This window comes from Periophthalmus magnuspinnatus, chromosome 3 (assembly GCF_009829125.3).
Source record: "Periophthalmus magnuspinnatus isolate fPerMag1 chromosome 3, fPerMag1.2.pri, whole genome shotgun sequence".
Lineage (NCBI taxonomy): Eukaryota > Metazoa > Chordata > Actinopteri > Gobiiformes > Gobiidae > Periophthalmus > Periophthalmus magnuspinnatus.
The window spans coordinates 28,104,356-28,117,994 of NC_047128.1; the positions used below are offsets into that span (position 1 = coordinate 28,104,356).

At 38.9% G+C, this 13,639-nt stretch overlaps 3 protein-coding genes across 3 annotated transcripts; all 3 read right to left on the reverse strand.

The window, feature by feature from the left end:
- Positions 1–3,048: 3,048 nt before the first annotated feature.
- Positions 3,049–5,432, reverse strand: LOC117393713 (UDP-glucuronosyltransferase 2A1-like). The gene is made up of 2 exons (XM_033991708.2): positions 5,361–5,432; positions 3,049–4,888 (listed from the first exon to the last, which is right to left on the reverse strand). Exon 2 carries the CDS (start codon positions 4,882–4,884, stop codon positions 3,307–3,309), a length of 1,578 nt encoding a protein of 525 aa, XP_033847599.1. The 5' UTR covers positions 4,885–4,888; positions 5,361–5,432; the 3' UTR covers positions 3,049–3,306.
- A 1,123-nt stretch (positions 5,433–6,555) lies between these two features.
- On the reverse strand, positions 6,556–10,099 carry LOC117393715 (UDP-glucuronosyltransferase 2C1-like). The gene is made up of 2 exons (XM_033991713.2): positions 9,859–10,099; positions 6,556–8,182 (listed from the first exon to the last, which is right to left on the reverse strand). The coding sequence occupies exon 2, from the start codon at positions 8,180–8,182 to the stop codon at positions 6,596–6,598; it is 1,587 nt and encodes a 528-aa protein (XP_033847604.1). The 5' UTR covers positions 9,859–10,099; the 3' UTR covers positions 6,556–6,595.
- An 880-nt stretch (positions 10,100–10,979) lies between these two features.
- Positions 10,980–13,469, reverse strand: LOC117393712 (UDP-glucuronosyltransferase 2C1-like). The gene is made up of 2 exons (XM_033991707.2): positions 13,237–13,469; positions 10,980–12,839 (listed from the first exon to the last, which is right to left on the reverse strand). The coding sequence occupies exon 2, from the start codon at positions 12,837–12,839 to the stop codon at positions 11,253–11,255; it is 1,587 nt and encodes a 528-aa protein (XP_033847598.1). The 5' UTR covers positions 13,237–13,469; the 3' UTR covers positions 10,980–11,252.
- Positions 13,470–13,639: the final 170 nt, after the last annotated feature.

A 13,639-nucleotide genomic window follows, 5' to 3' on the forward strand; every position in this document is an offset into this window, starting at 1 on the left:
GTGTTCCATCTGTGCCTTTCCATAGCGTGGTTTAATATGCGGAGATTATGGTGATGCTCTTGAGCGCTGAGGTCATTTATAAATTATGTCATCACATCAGTGGCCTGGGTGTTCCGTATGTAGCCTACCACATCCCTTTGAAAGTTCAACATGGCCTCCTCTAATCCTCTCTATCCAGCCAGTGGGTGCTGAGACGTGGGCGCCCTCAAGTGACTGCTTGTGAGAATACATTCTAAAAGTAATGTTGCTTTAGCATATTTTACAAACTCCCATATACTTTTCTAAAACTGCTTTAATTTAAACAATCCACATCTACAGGAAAGGCAAATGTTATTATTATTTTGTATCTATTTAAGGTATATGAGTTCTTTGGGACAGTAGATGGAAATAAGTCTTTGGCTATAATCCGGTGTGTTTACATTCATGTTGTATGATGTCCATCCATTAACATGCACTGTCTCAATCAAATTAATAACTAGATACTATATTATTATATTCCTCCTAGAAACATTAAATCATTATCTTCTAGTACATGAGTAAAAAATAACTGCACAGTAACTTTACTTCATTATTGATTTGTTTTTGTGTGATTCACAATCACATGGATTGTACAAGATAAATGCAAGCAACTATTGCAACTAACAACGATGATTCAGGTTCAGAGGGAAACTGATGACTTTTTTTTTTTTCCATGTTAAAGTGCATTACATGGTTTTTAAATCAGCTTCAGTGGTGTAACTTGGATAAGCTCTCAGCTAGCCAAAACAGAATAGGTTGTTTTTATTCTCTTTTCATTCCTTCCTTAAGATTTAGTTATTTTCTTTAATCAAAGTTACTTTAAAGTATTGTTATTTTGTTTTTGCTGAGGCTGGTGGTTTTTCAAGCCTTACTTTCTCTCTTTTCAGCCAGTGTGAAACATGTGTGTTCCCCCCCACACACATTTGCATAAAAGGTCATTAGGAGCTAACCTTCAGAACAAACTTCCCTCTGCGCTGCAGGTCTTCCTACAGTTTGTCCACATTTCAAATGTAACCCCACCTGAAACTCTGTGCAGGCCAATGGGCTGCAGAAAGGTCAGCGCGTACGGCACTCCCTCTTTTGTTCAAAACCAATCAGAGTGGAAGTGTGGCATTTGGCCCGAGGGGAAAACTTACCCCTGAATGGGTTATTTACGCATCACTTAGCTGTTGCCAATGTGTTCACAACGCTGGACCCTCTTTTGGGCTTTTTACAACAACTGTCCTCATTTCTCAGTCAATCTAGTATGGAAAGTAGACAACAATGGCTTACCAGGCTGAAGAATGAACTGAGCAACAGTCCGCTGGTGTCAAATGTGGCGTTTGGCTTTATCCTGATGGGACTAGAGAAGCTGGTGGAGTTGGAGTTTGAGTGTCCTTGCGATCCTACATGGAACGGAGTGTTTTCATCTGCCTTCTTCATCATTCCTGCCGTCATGGCCTTCACCCTGATGCTGATCATTCAAGGATGCAGGTGTGACATATGGTGCAGGAAAACCGTGTCCCTTTCTAGTTTTGTTCCTGCGATTGTGTGGCTCATTCTGTTGTTCCTCGATGGCCAGTACTTTGCTTGTGCTATGACAGACTGGGAGGGCAGATTTGTAATCGTAGACAAAGCTGCTCCACAGAAATGGTGCGAGCCAATAAGTGAGGGAGAAGTAACCACACAAGAACTGATGCTCCGCTCACAACAACTTTTTGTTTTTTCTCAGGTGAGATAACACAGTGTTTGGAAAGATAAGATACTGATTGACAAACTATAAATGCAAAATGACTGTTTCCTCTGTTCTTTGTTTTGTCTTCTAGGTCATAGGCATAGTCCTCCTTATTTTTATCTGTGTGGGTCTCGTAGTCTATGTTATACGAGAAAGCTGCCAGCAAGAAGTGGAGTTACAGGATGCAGATGTGGCAGAGCTCACAGTTCTAAGGATGAGCTCTGTGCGCACCAGAACATCATGAGAAAAAATACACTAATAATGTGCATCCTATTTGTCAACATGAAGACTTTGTAAATACAGACTCTTATTCCACCAAGTGCCATTTCCCCTGTAATACACAATCTAAATGCCCTGTGTTGCTGAAATCACAGAAACACCCATCTAGTTATTGATCTAGTTATTATTGGTTATTAGAGCAAGAACCTGATTTCTATGTGTTTAAATGCCATGAATCCACTATACATGCATATCTAGAACATTTCATTTTATTTTATTTTAGTAACAATTTATAACAAGATAAATACGAATATCAGTTATCAACAGAGAAACAAGAGAGAAAAAATAAGACAGACCCTTCAAATGAACCGTTAGGGTGCATTTTATGACATTAAATTATGACTTTTTTGTGAAGACAGTGGATCAAAATCTAGACAAATGATTTGAAACCTGATTCTCCAATGCACATTAGCTGTATTTCAGTTTCTCTAAATATGTTCTGTACTGTATTGATTATGTACGTTCACATTTACACATTAAGAGCAGTCAATTGTGACTTTGGTTCAACTCGGCAGCTAATATTATGTAATTAGTGCCACACAACAAGTTTACTTTTCTTTTTTTGTTTGCAGTTTTAAACATTTATGTTGATAGTAAGTGGTCTGATTTTTTTGTCCAATAATCAGATTTAAAAGACACTGCTCACATTGTATTTGCTCTGGAGTTTAACATGTCCTTACAAATTTTAACACATTTGATGGAACATTTATTATTATTATTATTATTATTATTATTATTATTATTATTATTATTATTTGAGCACAGTGTTTGATTGTTTTTTTTTAAGTAATCAGTGGTTTAGTTGTGATTATTTTGTAAGTGCTATGTTGTTTTAATGTATCAAAGAATATGAAGTTTACATATTGCTGACTTTTTATCTTTTTTTTTTTTTTATCTACACTGACAGGACAACTCTGATCTTTGCTCATTCAAGCACATGTGATGTGTTTAATGCTTTGTAACAAGACATAATAACAATAATAATAATAATAATAATAATAATAATATATCCAAACGATATCCAAATCTCTCATAGTACAACATTGTCGCAATATGCATTTCATTCAGTTAGATATTTATTGTGATTTTGTGGAGACCTTAGCAGAATTGAAGAAATGCTACTTCCTCTGTTTTTATAGCTGCTGAAACGAAACAAAGCATTTAAACAAAGGAACTTGTGATATTGCGACACTCCATGATACTGACGTGATGTGAGTCTTTTAATATAATATCAATATGTCAGTTATTGTTACATCCCTAATAATAACAAACATAATGCTCTTACATTTGTAATGTTAGTTCATTTTTGTTTTCATTCGAGTAAAACATTTGTTGTATAAACTTCGAAATAGAGCAAGAATGCAAATGAAAGTTAAAAAACAAACTACACCTAAGAAGAGGATTACATCTACAGAGTGGTAGGAATACCAGGGCATTTTGTATGATTCTGTTCTGAGGTGAGCTGCTCCTTTGTGTCTCATGACAAACTCTATCCAGAAGATGGCGTTGTCCAGGGGGTTCACTGGCGTGTCTCTGTGTAGCCTGGACAGCCTTTGCATATTATTTCTGTAAGTTGGCTCATATAAAACTTCTTGAAGACTTTCATAAAATGTATCCCTATTCATTGTGAAGATATCTACTGTCTTTCCTGCTTGTCTTTCATCAATTCTGAACAGATTATCTGGCTGATCAAAAACTAGAGGTATCCCTAAAATTGGGACTCCGTGATAGATTGCTTCCTGGATACCATTTGTTCCTCCATGGGCTACAAACACCTTAGTCTTTGGGTGTCCAAGGAGGTCATTCTGAGGCATCCATTCAACAAGTAACGTGTTGTTTCCCAGCGTAGATGGCTTGTCCCCTGTGTACCGCCAGATTACTTTCTGTGGTAATTTGGCAAATGCTGCTGCAATCTCCTCACTAAGGTCATGTGGTAGAGAGCCAATCAAAGTCCCAAGTGACATTATTATAACTCCATGTTCTCCGGAGCTTTGAACAAAGTCCTCTAGGTGCTGAGGGAGTGGTTTAGCAGGTTTGCACTGGAACCCTCCCATATACACCACATTAGGCATTGTAGGACGTGGAAACTCAAACACAAAGTCCACTCTCATGAGCCAAATGTCAGCCTTTAAAAAGATGGAAAAATAGTCTTCATCTGGGCCTACATACTTTTCAATTAGACCTTGATACGGTGAAACACAATATGATATTTGCATGTATCCCACTGCATACACTAAAACATTAACAACTCGTTCAAAAAAGCTCATTTTGTCTGAGAACATAGTCCCAGTCAATGGTATATAGGACAGAGGCGAAGGAGCAAATGATAAATGAGCTTCACCCAACGTGGCCCATCTGACATTATAGACAAGAGGCAAACCCAGATAGTGGGCCATGATAACCCCAGTTGGAATGACAGGGTCAGTCAGAATAAGATCAAATTTTGAATCACGAATGAACTTCATTTTAATTTCATCTTCCATGAGGCCTTGAACCATTTGACTACATTTTCTATGGATTTCAAGACCTGTCTGTGTATTCTCAATTTCAAAATTGAAACGCATCCAGGCAGACTTTCCTTGCCGTTGGATTTCCAACAACTTAGACACATAATCTGATATGAGATTTTCATCAAACCCAGAGGGAAAGTTCACTGTGATTGAAGTGTATAACAAAGAGTTTTCCTTGATGTACCAACTGTCATTGGAGCGAACGACTGTAATCTCATGGCCTCTCGAATGTAGTTGTTCAATGAGGATCTTCATGTTCACCCAGTGGCTCCCTTCCATTGGAAATACCAGCACTTTTTCTCCATGAACAACACATGGAAGAAACAGACAGAGGGAAACATACACACCAGCCCAAAGCATCATAAGTCTAAGGGCGAAAAGAAAAAAGTTAGAAAAAAATAATATGCATACCTTAACTGTCTAATTGTTACTCATCTATGGGTTGGGGAGCCCTGGTGTAGACTACAGCCCAGAATCTCTACTCATTGTTTCTCCTATTTTAATCAGGAGAGGGCGCACCTGGTCTTTCTAATGTTTTGCAAGACTCACAATTAATGAACCTGAAAACCCACGAGTACAACTAGACAAAACAAACATTTAGATTTCAGAAGATATTAGGCTACATACTGCTTTGTTAGTACTGTTACTCTTCATGGAGAGCGTTAGTCTTTGCATTAGGACAACAGTCACTCAAAGCTCTGCTCCAGTCCCTCGCTGCTTTTAATGATTTCCCCATTTGCCAATTTCTTTCTACAACTTAAATGTTCTGTCTTCCTTTCTTTTGTATTTTCAATCACACAGTGTACAAATCAGGGTAGTACTGCAGGTTGAGTACTTACATGGACAGTCCCAAGAAGAGTTTGTCAAATGTCCAGATGTCTGATGTGAATACCCTACATTAGGTCCCACGGGACACTCAACTGTGAAAAAGTTCTTCCCTCATGACTGCAGTGGTTTTATTGCAGGTCATCATAGCTCATAAATCCCTCCTCTCATTTGTGATTGGCTGGACTGCTTTAGACTTATAATTCACCACTGCTTTACTTTGTGCACCCACATCTTGTTAGGTCTTGCAGATGTTTGACCCTCTTTGACCAGGGGTATCAAAACTATGGCCCGGGGGCCATATGCAGACCTAAGACCAGTTTTTATTGGCCCTCAGGCCTCCTGCTGAACCGGCCCAATTGATAATAAGCAGCACCTTTAACAGAAAATTAAACTATTTCTACCACCATAACCTCAAACATCACATTGCATTGTGATACAGACCTAAAATGAATGTGTTTCAAGCCTTATTAATACACAGCGGCTCTGTCAAAGCTGCGTATAAAGCACCGCACTGCACTGATCACTAGTCTGTGGCTCTCCGTTTTGAATATGTTTTGAGATGTGGCCCTCGATAAAAAAAAGTTTGAGCACCTCTGCTCTAGACTATTGCTTCTGTTAGTAGGCTCCATATGATCTATGACCATGTTTGTTAATTTCTTTCTTTTTTCTAATTTGTATAAAATATTTTCAAACACCTACTGACAGAGGGTTAAAGACGAGCCAAAAATCACTGAATTCCTATAGCTTTAAAATAATGGCCCTTTTCAATAATGGTGAATTAAAGTACTCACCTGTCCTGTCCTGTTTATGCTTATTTAATTTAACCAAACAGGTCAAATCAAATGTATGTTTTATTAGACTGATATAAAGGGATAAATAATTTAACACAAAATCTATAGTCATCTTGCAAAATCATATTCTGTTATGCCACAATTGTCTGTTAACAATAATATAACAATAATGTCAATACAAAAGCCCCAAAAATCTTTCATCATATTATTAATACTCACATTTGATACTTTGTACAGCCCTAAATAGAACAAATGTAGAAAATTACCACTTCAAGACACACACAATAAAAAGGAAGTGTGTGTGCAAGTATTCCAAAAGACATACACAAGCTACTGTATGTATGTTATTTTTTTTGTTTATTTGAACATGGTAAAAGCTGCTTCTACAAAAGCAGTTTTTTTTTTCATAAAATAGTGCTATTGATTGAGGTGATTTTTTTTTCAGATTTTACAAATCAATCTTGTTTGGCTTTGTTTGAGAACAATACATAAAGTAAACATCTAATCAACATCACAGTGGTTACAAGAACAAGTGCCAATATTCCAGCTAAAAAACAGGCCACATCAATAGAGTGATAGAAATACCACTCCATTTTGTAAGAGTTGGATTTCAAATGAGCAGCTCCTTTGTGTCTCATGACAAACTCTATCCAGAAGATTGCCCTGTTCAGTGGCTCTATTGGCTGGTCTCTGTGCAGCCTGGACAGTCTCTGCATATTCTCCCTGTATGATTGGTCAGATAAGACTTCTTGAATATCACTAAGAAAGCTATTTTTATTTACTGTGGACAGAGTGAGTATTTTAGCCCCTCCCCTTGCTTGAAGGCGCAGTAAGTTATCATATTGGTCAAAGAACGCAGGCACACCCACTACGGGGACTCCATGATACATAGCTTCTTGAACACCGTTTGTTCCTCCGTGAGCCACAAACAGTCTGGTTTTGGGGTGTCCCAGGATGTCATTCTGAGGCATCCAGTCCACAAGTAAAGTGTTGTTTCCCAGAGAGGCCGGTCTGTAGCCTTTGTGTTTCCAGATGACTTTCTGTGGCAACTTGGCAAAAGCTGCTGCAATGTCATCTGTCAGGTCATGAGGAAGTTCATTCACAAACGTCCCCATAGACATGAGGATAACTCCATGGTCTCCAGAACTTTGAATAAAGTCCTCTAAGTGCTGAGGGAGCGGTTGAGCAGGTTTACACTGGAACCCTCCCATATAGACCATATTAGGCATCGTAGGACGTGGAAACTCAAACACAAAATCCGCTCTCATTAACCAGATGTCTGCATCAACAACTAAATTGTTAAAGTTGATGCTTGGTCCAAAATATTTTTCACACAGTGGCTGGTATGTTTTCGCCACAACAAGAGAGTACTGCATTTGTGTGATGACATGTAAAATCACATTCTTGACTCTCTGCAGAAAAGTCATCTTATCAGTAAAACCTGTTCCTGTTATAGGGATATAAGAGATAGGCGAAGGAGCAAGAGCAAAATGTGCATCTCCAGTAATAAGCCAGCGAACATTGTAGACCAATGGAAGATTCAAATATTTGCCTAAAATGACACCACCACCCCAGCAAGGATCAGTTAACATAAGATCAAAATTGCTGGCCCTCATGTTCTTAATCAGCCCTTCATTATCAAGGATTGCTGCCACAAATTTACACACATTTTCATGAAATGCAGTAAACGTGCTGAACATCCCAACTGTTGAGTGAAGAAAATTCATCAATGGAAGAGCGCCTCTTTCATAATCCATGACACTTTTAATGATATTTGTTATGAACTCTTTGTTATTCATACTTCCTTCCACTGGAACAGTAATCGTCTTGTAATAAGATGAGCTCTCTTTGATGTACCAGCTTTGACTGGAGCGTATAATAGTAATATTATGGCCTCTAGAGTGCAGTGCCTTTATCATGACATCCATGTTTACCCAATGACTTCCTTCAATTGGAAATACCAAGATATTTCCGCCATCACAGTCTCTGAGTCTGGTAAGAAGAAAGAGCAGCATGGCACTGCAAAAGCAAGACAACTTCATCTGAAAGATAAAGCAGTAACAAATATCAGAAAAATAAGTTATGATTTATTATTTTGTCATGTCAGATTATTTTTTAAAGGGCAATAGGTAATTCAGGGCTCAGTCGTTTATAAAAAGTTCAACATGTTAGTGTGCACATCCTATTGAAATGCATGGCTGTAATAGTCCTGTACCATCTGCATTATAGCAGAGGCTTAGGCCGTGTCCCAATTTGCCAAACTGGCCTTAGGATCACCATTCGAAGTGTGCATCGAAGGGCAGTTACGTAATTTTCGGTGCAACAAGGGCTGTCCCATTTCAACGCACCCTACTGAATGTGCCCGACAAACCTGCCCTTCCCTTTCCACCGTTTCCATGGAGATCGGATGTAACCGAAGCGTGCATTAATGCACACTTCACGCACTTATATATCCCATCATGCACCGCGACTACGCAAGAAACAGAAGAAAATGGAGTCCGTTGCGCAATACACATTCAAATGTTCGTACTGGTTTACCTCATCTACAACAGTGTGACATGAAAATGTTAAATCTGAATAAAGATAAGTACAGGCCGTGTGTTTGATGATTAAAAAGGAGGGGAGTTACATGGAATAAAGGAATGTGCAGTTATTGCAACACAGTAAGAAGACATTATTATCATTAGAAATTATTATTGCAATAAGAATAATGTAAGAATGCTCGTTTCTATTGTAAGTGTCAAAGACCAAGAGACTGAAACATAAAGTCAGAAGAGTTTAATGAGTTCCACACAGGTAATGTGCACAATGAAGCAACGGACTCTCCAGAAAGGACAGAAGAGAGTCCTGAGACGTGCACAAAATCTTCATGTGTTCCGGTACATTCCATAGGTCTGTGCCCCCTGGTGGGCACGTGTCGTTTGATGTAGCGCTGCGAAAATACTTTACAATAATAATATGAAAAGAACTGGCACGGCATAGAAGGGAAACAGTGCCCTCTACTGTTATTAAAGTGGTGTAGCCACTGGCCAAAATACCGAATGTTAAACCGCAATATCCCACTATATGTACAACTAATCAGTGTTCTCTGGTTTATAGACTATGAATGTCAAAATGATATTGTTACCTCTGTCTCTGTTATTACGTTTTCACAAGGTATATTTTGTTAAAGTTATGAAGTAGCTACAATTGAGAAAAAAAATCATCTTGAAACTTATATTTGCCTATTGATATTCAATCTAAACAAAAAGAAACGGCTGTGACGACGACATCTTGACTTTTCTTCTATTAAATAATAAATCATTAAAAATAACGTACGTAATGTACGTATGGTACGCTCAAAGACAGCGGTGGAAGTGTGGTCCGTGGTGTGGGCCTGTCCCACTTCAGCAAGATGGAGGCTACACTGAGGAGGGCAGATTCTCGTCTGGAACCTTCAAACTACACTTTGAAGAGTACTTCGAATTGACCCTTCAAAAGGTGCATTTGGCGAATTGAGACACGGCCTTAGTCTGTGGTGGTTCCACTTTGCGCCATGAGCTAGTTCCTCTTGTTTGCAGCACAACTTCAAACATTAAACCTACGCCTTTTTCGTATGCCATTTCGCCAACACCTTCCTACGCCTGTATCCACTTTCCAGGTGGAGATTGTCTTGATTATGCTCCACTCTGTCTGTAGATTATGCCGTACAGAGGCGTCTCCGGAAAACTTTACTTACAGTTATGTCAGAAGGACAGCAGTTCAGGCACGTTACAAGACTGAATGAGGCGTGTGCAGAAAGTGACTCCTAGAGCAGAGCTGAATGCTGCAGTCTATGGTCCAACAGTCGGAGGCTGTTTCCGAATCCGTTCAGTTCCTAATTTCAGGAGGGTCAAAGCTGGAACAATTACCACGAGCCCCAGGAGTAAAGAACAGGGTCCAGAAGTGATTTGTTTACTCTGCTCTGAAACAGTTAACCCCTCGCGCTCTGCTCCTCTGTTCTTGTTGTCTTGTGATTGGCTGCTGCGCTGTGTGACGAGTTATTCGCTGGTTGATGTGATAAAAAATATAATATGAATAACTTCATTATAGTATATAAACTGGAATACAACAGTAATGCCTTCACTATTATTTATAATTATTATTATTGATCTTGTTTTTTAATTGCATGGATTGATTTTAGGATGAAAAAAAACATCTTATGACAACGAATGTATGGATGAAACAGGTATGTTTCTTTTTTACAGTTTTAGCTATGCACTATTTTCTTCAGGACAAAAGAATACAGCAAACCAAACCATTGGTCCACTGACAATTTACAGCACTTCTCGGATACATTTTCATGTATTCTGGTATCATTTCACTGACAGTTCATCTAGGTACACTTGGCTCTGTGCCCACACACCTGCCACCAGTCCTCCAGTCCCTGTCACCCTTATTCATGATCTTGGGTTTCCTCAGTGTCATTCATTTTTATAAATTATGTCCCCAGACCATTCTATTGTCTTCCAGGTCAGTTACTAGCTTTCACATTGATTGATTACACTGTGTGAAATTATGAAACAGACAGATGTCACTTACTTAATGAAAATAATAGGATCTTTTTTGTGCTTTAAAATAATGGCCCCTTTCAATAATGGTGAATTAAAGTACTCACCTGTCCTGTCCTGTTTATGCTTTACAAAAAAAAAAAAAAAATCTAATCAAAGTAATGTTTTATTAGACTGATATGAATGAATAACACACAATACATGTATTCCTCAAAAATCTATAGTCAACTCTCAAAACCACATGCAGTTATGCCACAGTTGTCTGTTAACAATAATATAATATAACAATAATGTCAGTAGAAAAGCCCCAAACAATCTGCATCCATTTATCATATTATTACTACTCACATTTGATACTTTGTACAGCCCTAAATAGAACAAATATAGAAAATTACCACTTCAAGACACACACAATAAAAAGTGCACAAGTGTGTGTGCAAGTATTCCAAAAGACATACGCAAGCTGCTGTATGTATGTTGGGTTTTTTTTGTTTATTTGAACATGGTAAAAGCTGCTTCTACAAAATTATGTTTTTCATAAAATAGTGCTATTGATTATTTGATTATTTTCAGATTTTACAAATCAATCTTGTTTGGCTTTGTTTTTGCACAATACATAAAGTAAACATCTAATCAACATCACAGTGGTTACAAGAACAAGTGCCAATATTCCAGCTAAAAAACAGGCCACATCAATAGAGTGATAGAAATACCACTCCATTTTGTAGGAGTCAGATTTCAAATGAGCAGCTCCTTTGTGTCTCATGACAAACTCTATCCAGAAGATTGCCCTGTTCAGTGGCTCTATTGGCTGGTCTCTGTGCAGCCTGGACAGTCTCTGCATATTCTCCCTGTATGATTGGTCAGATAAGACTTCTTGAATATCACTAAGAAAGCTATTTTTATTTACTGTGGACAGAGTGAGTATTTTAGCCCCTCCTCTTGCTTGAAGGCGCAGTAAGTTATCATATTGGTCAAAAAACGCAGGCACACCCACTACGGGGACTCCATGATACATAGCTTCTTGAACACCGTTTGTTCCTCCGTGAGCCACAAACAGTCTGGTCTTGGGGTGTCCCAGGATGTCATTCTGAGGCATCCAGTCCACAAGTAAAGTGTTGTTTCCCAGAGAGGCCGGTCTGTAGCCTTTGTGTTTCCAGATGACTTTCTGTGGCAACTTGGCAAAAGCTGCTGCAATGTCATCTGTCAGGTCATGAGGAAGTTCATTCACAAACGTCCCCATAGACATGAGGATAACTCCATGGTCTCCAGAACTTTGAATAAAGTCCTCTAAGTGCTGAGGGAGCGGTTGAGCAGGTTTACACTGGAACCCTCCCATATAGACCATATTAGGCATCGTAGGACGTGGAAACTCAAACACAAAATCCGCTCTCATTAACCAGATGTCTGCATCAACAACTAAATTGTTAAAGTTGATGCTTGGTCCAAAATATTTTTCACACAGTGGCTGGTATGTTTTCGCCACAACAAGAGAGTACTGCGTTTGTGTGATGACATGTAAAATCACATTCTTGACTCTCTGCAGAAAAGTCATCTTATCAGTAAAACCTGTTCCTGTTATAGGGATATAAGAGATAGGCGAAGGAGCAAGAGCAAAATGTGCATCTTGTAAAATAAGCCAGCGAACATTGTAGACCAATGGAAGATTCAAATATTTGCCTAAAATGACACCACCACCCCAGGCAGGATCAGTTAACATAAGATCAAAATTGCTGGCCCTCATGTTCTTAATCAGCCCTTCATTATCAAGGATTGCTGCCACAAATTTACACACATTTTCGTGAAATTCAATACACGTGCTGAACATCCCAACTGTTGAGTGAAGAAAATTCATCAATGGAAGAGCGCCTCTTTCATAATCCATGGCACTTTTAACGATATGTGTTATGAACTCTTTGTTAATGATACTTTCTTCCACTGGAACAGTAATAGTCTTGTAATAAGATGAGCTCTCTTTGATGTACCAGCTTTGACTGGAGCGTATAATAGTAATATTATGGCCTCTAGAGTGCAGTGCCTTTATCATGACATCCATGTTTACCCAATGACTTCCTTCAATTGGAAATACCAAGATATTTCCGCCATCACAGTCTCTGAGTCTGGAAAGAAGAAAGAGCAGCATGGCACTGCAAAAGCAAGACAACTTCATCTGAAAGATAAAGCAGTAACAAATGTCAGAAAAATAAGTTATGATTTATTATTTTGTCATGTCAGATTATTTTTATAGGGCAATAGGTAATTCAGGGCTCAGTCGTTTATAAAAAGTTCAACATGTTAGTGTGCACATCCTATTGAAATGCATGGCTGTAATAGTCCTGTACCATCAGCATTATAGCAGAGTCTATGGTGGTTCCACTTTGCGCCATGAGCTAGTTCCTCTTGTTTGCAGCACAAATTCAAACATTAAACTACGCCTTTTTCGTATGCCATTTCGCCAACACCTTCCTACGCCTGTATCCACTTTCCAGGTGGAGATTGTCTTGATTATGCTCCACTCTGTCTGTAGATTATGCCGTACAGAGGCGTCCCCGGAAAACTTTACTTACAGTTATTCAGGCACGTTACAAGACTGAATGAGGCGTGTGCAGAAAGTGACTCCTAGAGCAGAGCTGAATGCTGCAGTCTATGGTCCAACAGTCGGAGGCTGTTTCCGAATCCGTTCAGTTCCTAATTTCAGGAGGGTCAAACAACAACAACATTACCACGAGCCAAGGAGTAAAGCACAGGGTCCAGAAGTGATTTGTTTACTCTGCTCTGAAACAGTTAACCCCTCGCGCTCTGCTCCTCTGTTCTTGTTGTCTTGTGATTGGCTGCTGCGCTGTGTGACTCCGCCCCTTCTCACGCGGGAGTGTCTTTCCGTCCGTCTATTGTACAGAGCGTAGGATGTAGGACTGTCGCTTTAGAAATTTGACACATGTAATACTTAAGTAAAACTAAGATTGAGATTAA

Bases quoted from the DNA above. Each gene is read 5' to 3' on its own strand.
- LOC117393712 (XM_033991707.2), bottom strand. From the start codon at position 12,839: ATGAAGTTGTCTTGCTTTTGCAGTGCCATGCTGCTCTTTCTTCTTTCC.
- LOC117393713 (XM_033991708.2), bottom strand. From the start codon at position 4,884: ATGATGCTTTGGGCTGGTGTGTATGTTTCCCTCTGTCTGTTTCTTCCA.
- LOC117393715 (XM_033991713.2), bottom strand. From the start codon at position 8,182: ATGAAGTTGTCTTGCTTTTGCAGTGCCATGCTGCTCTTTCTTCTTACC.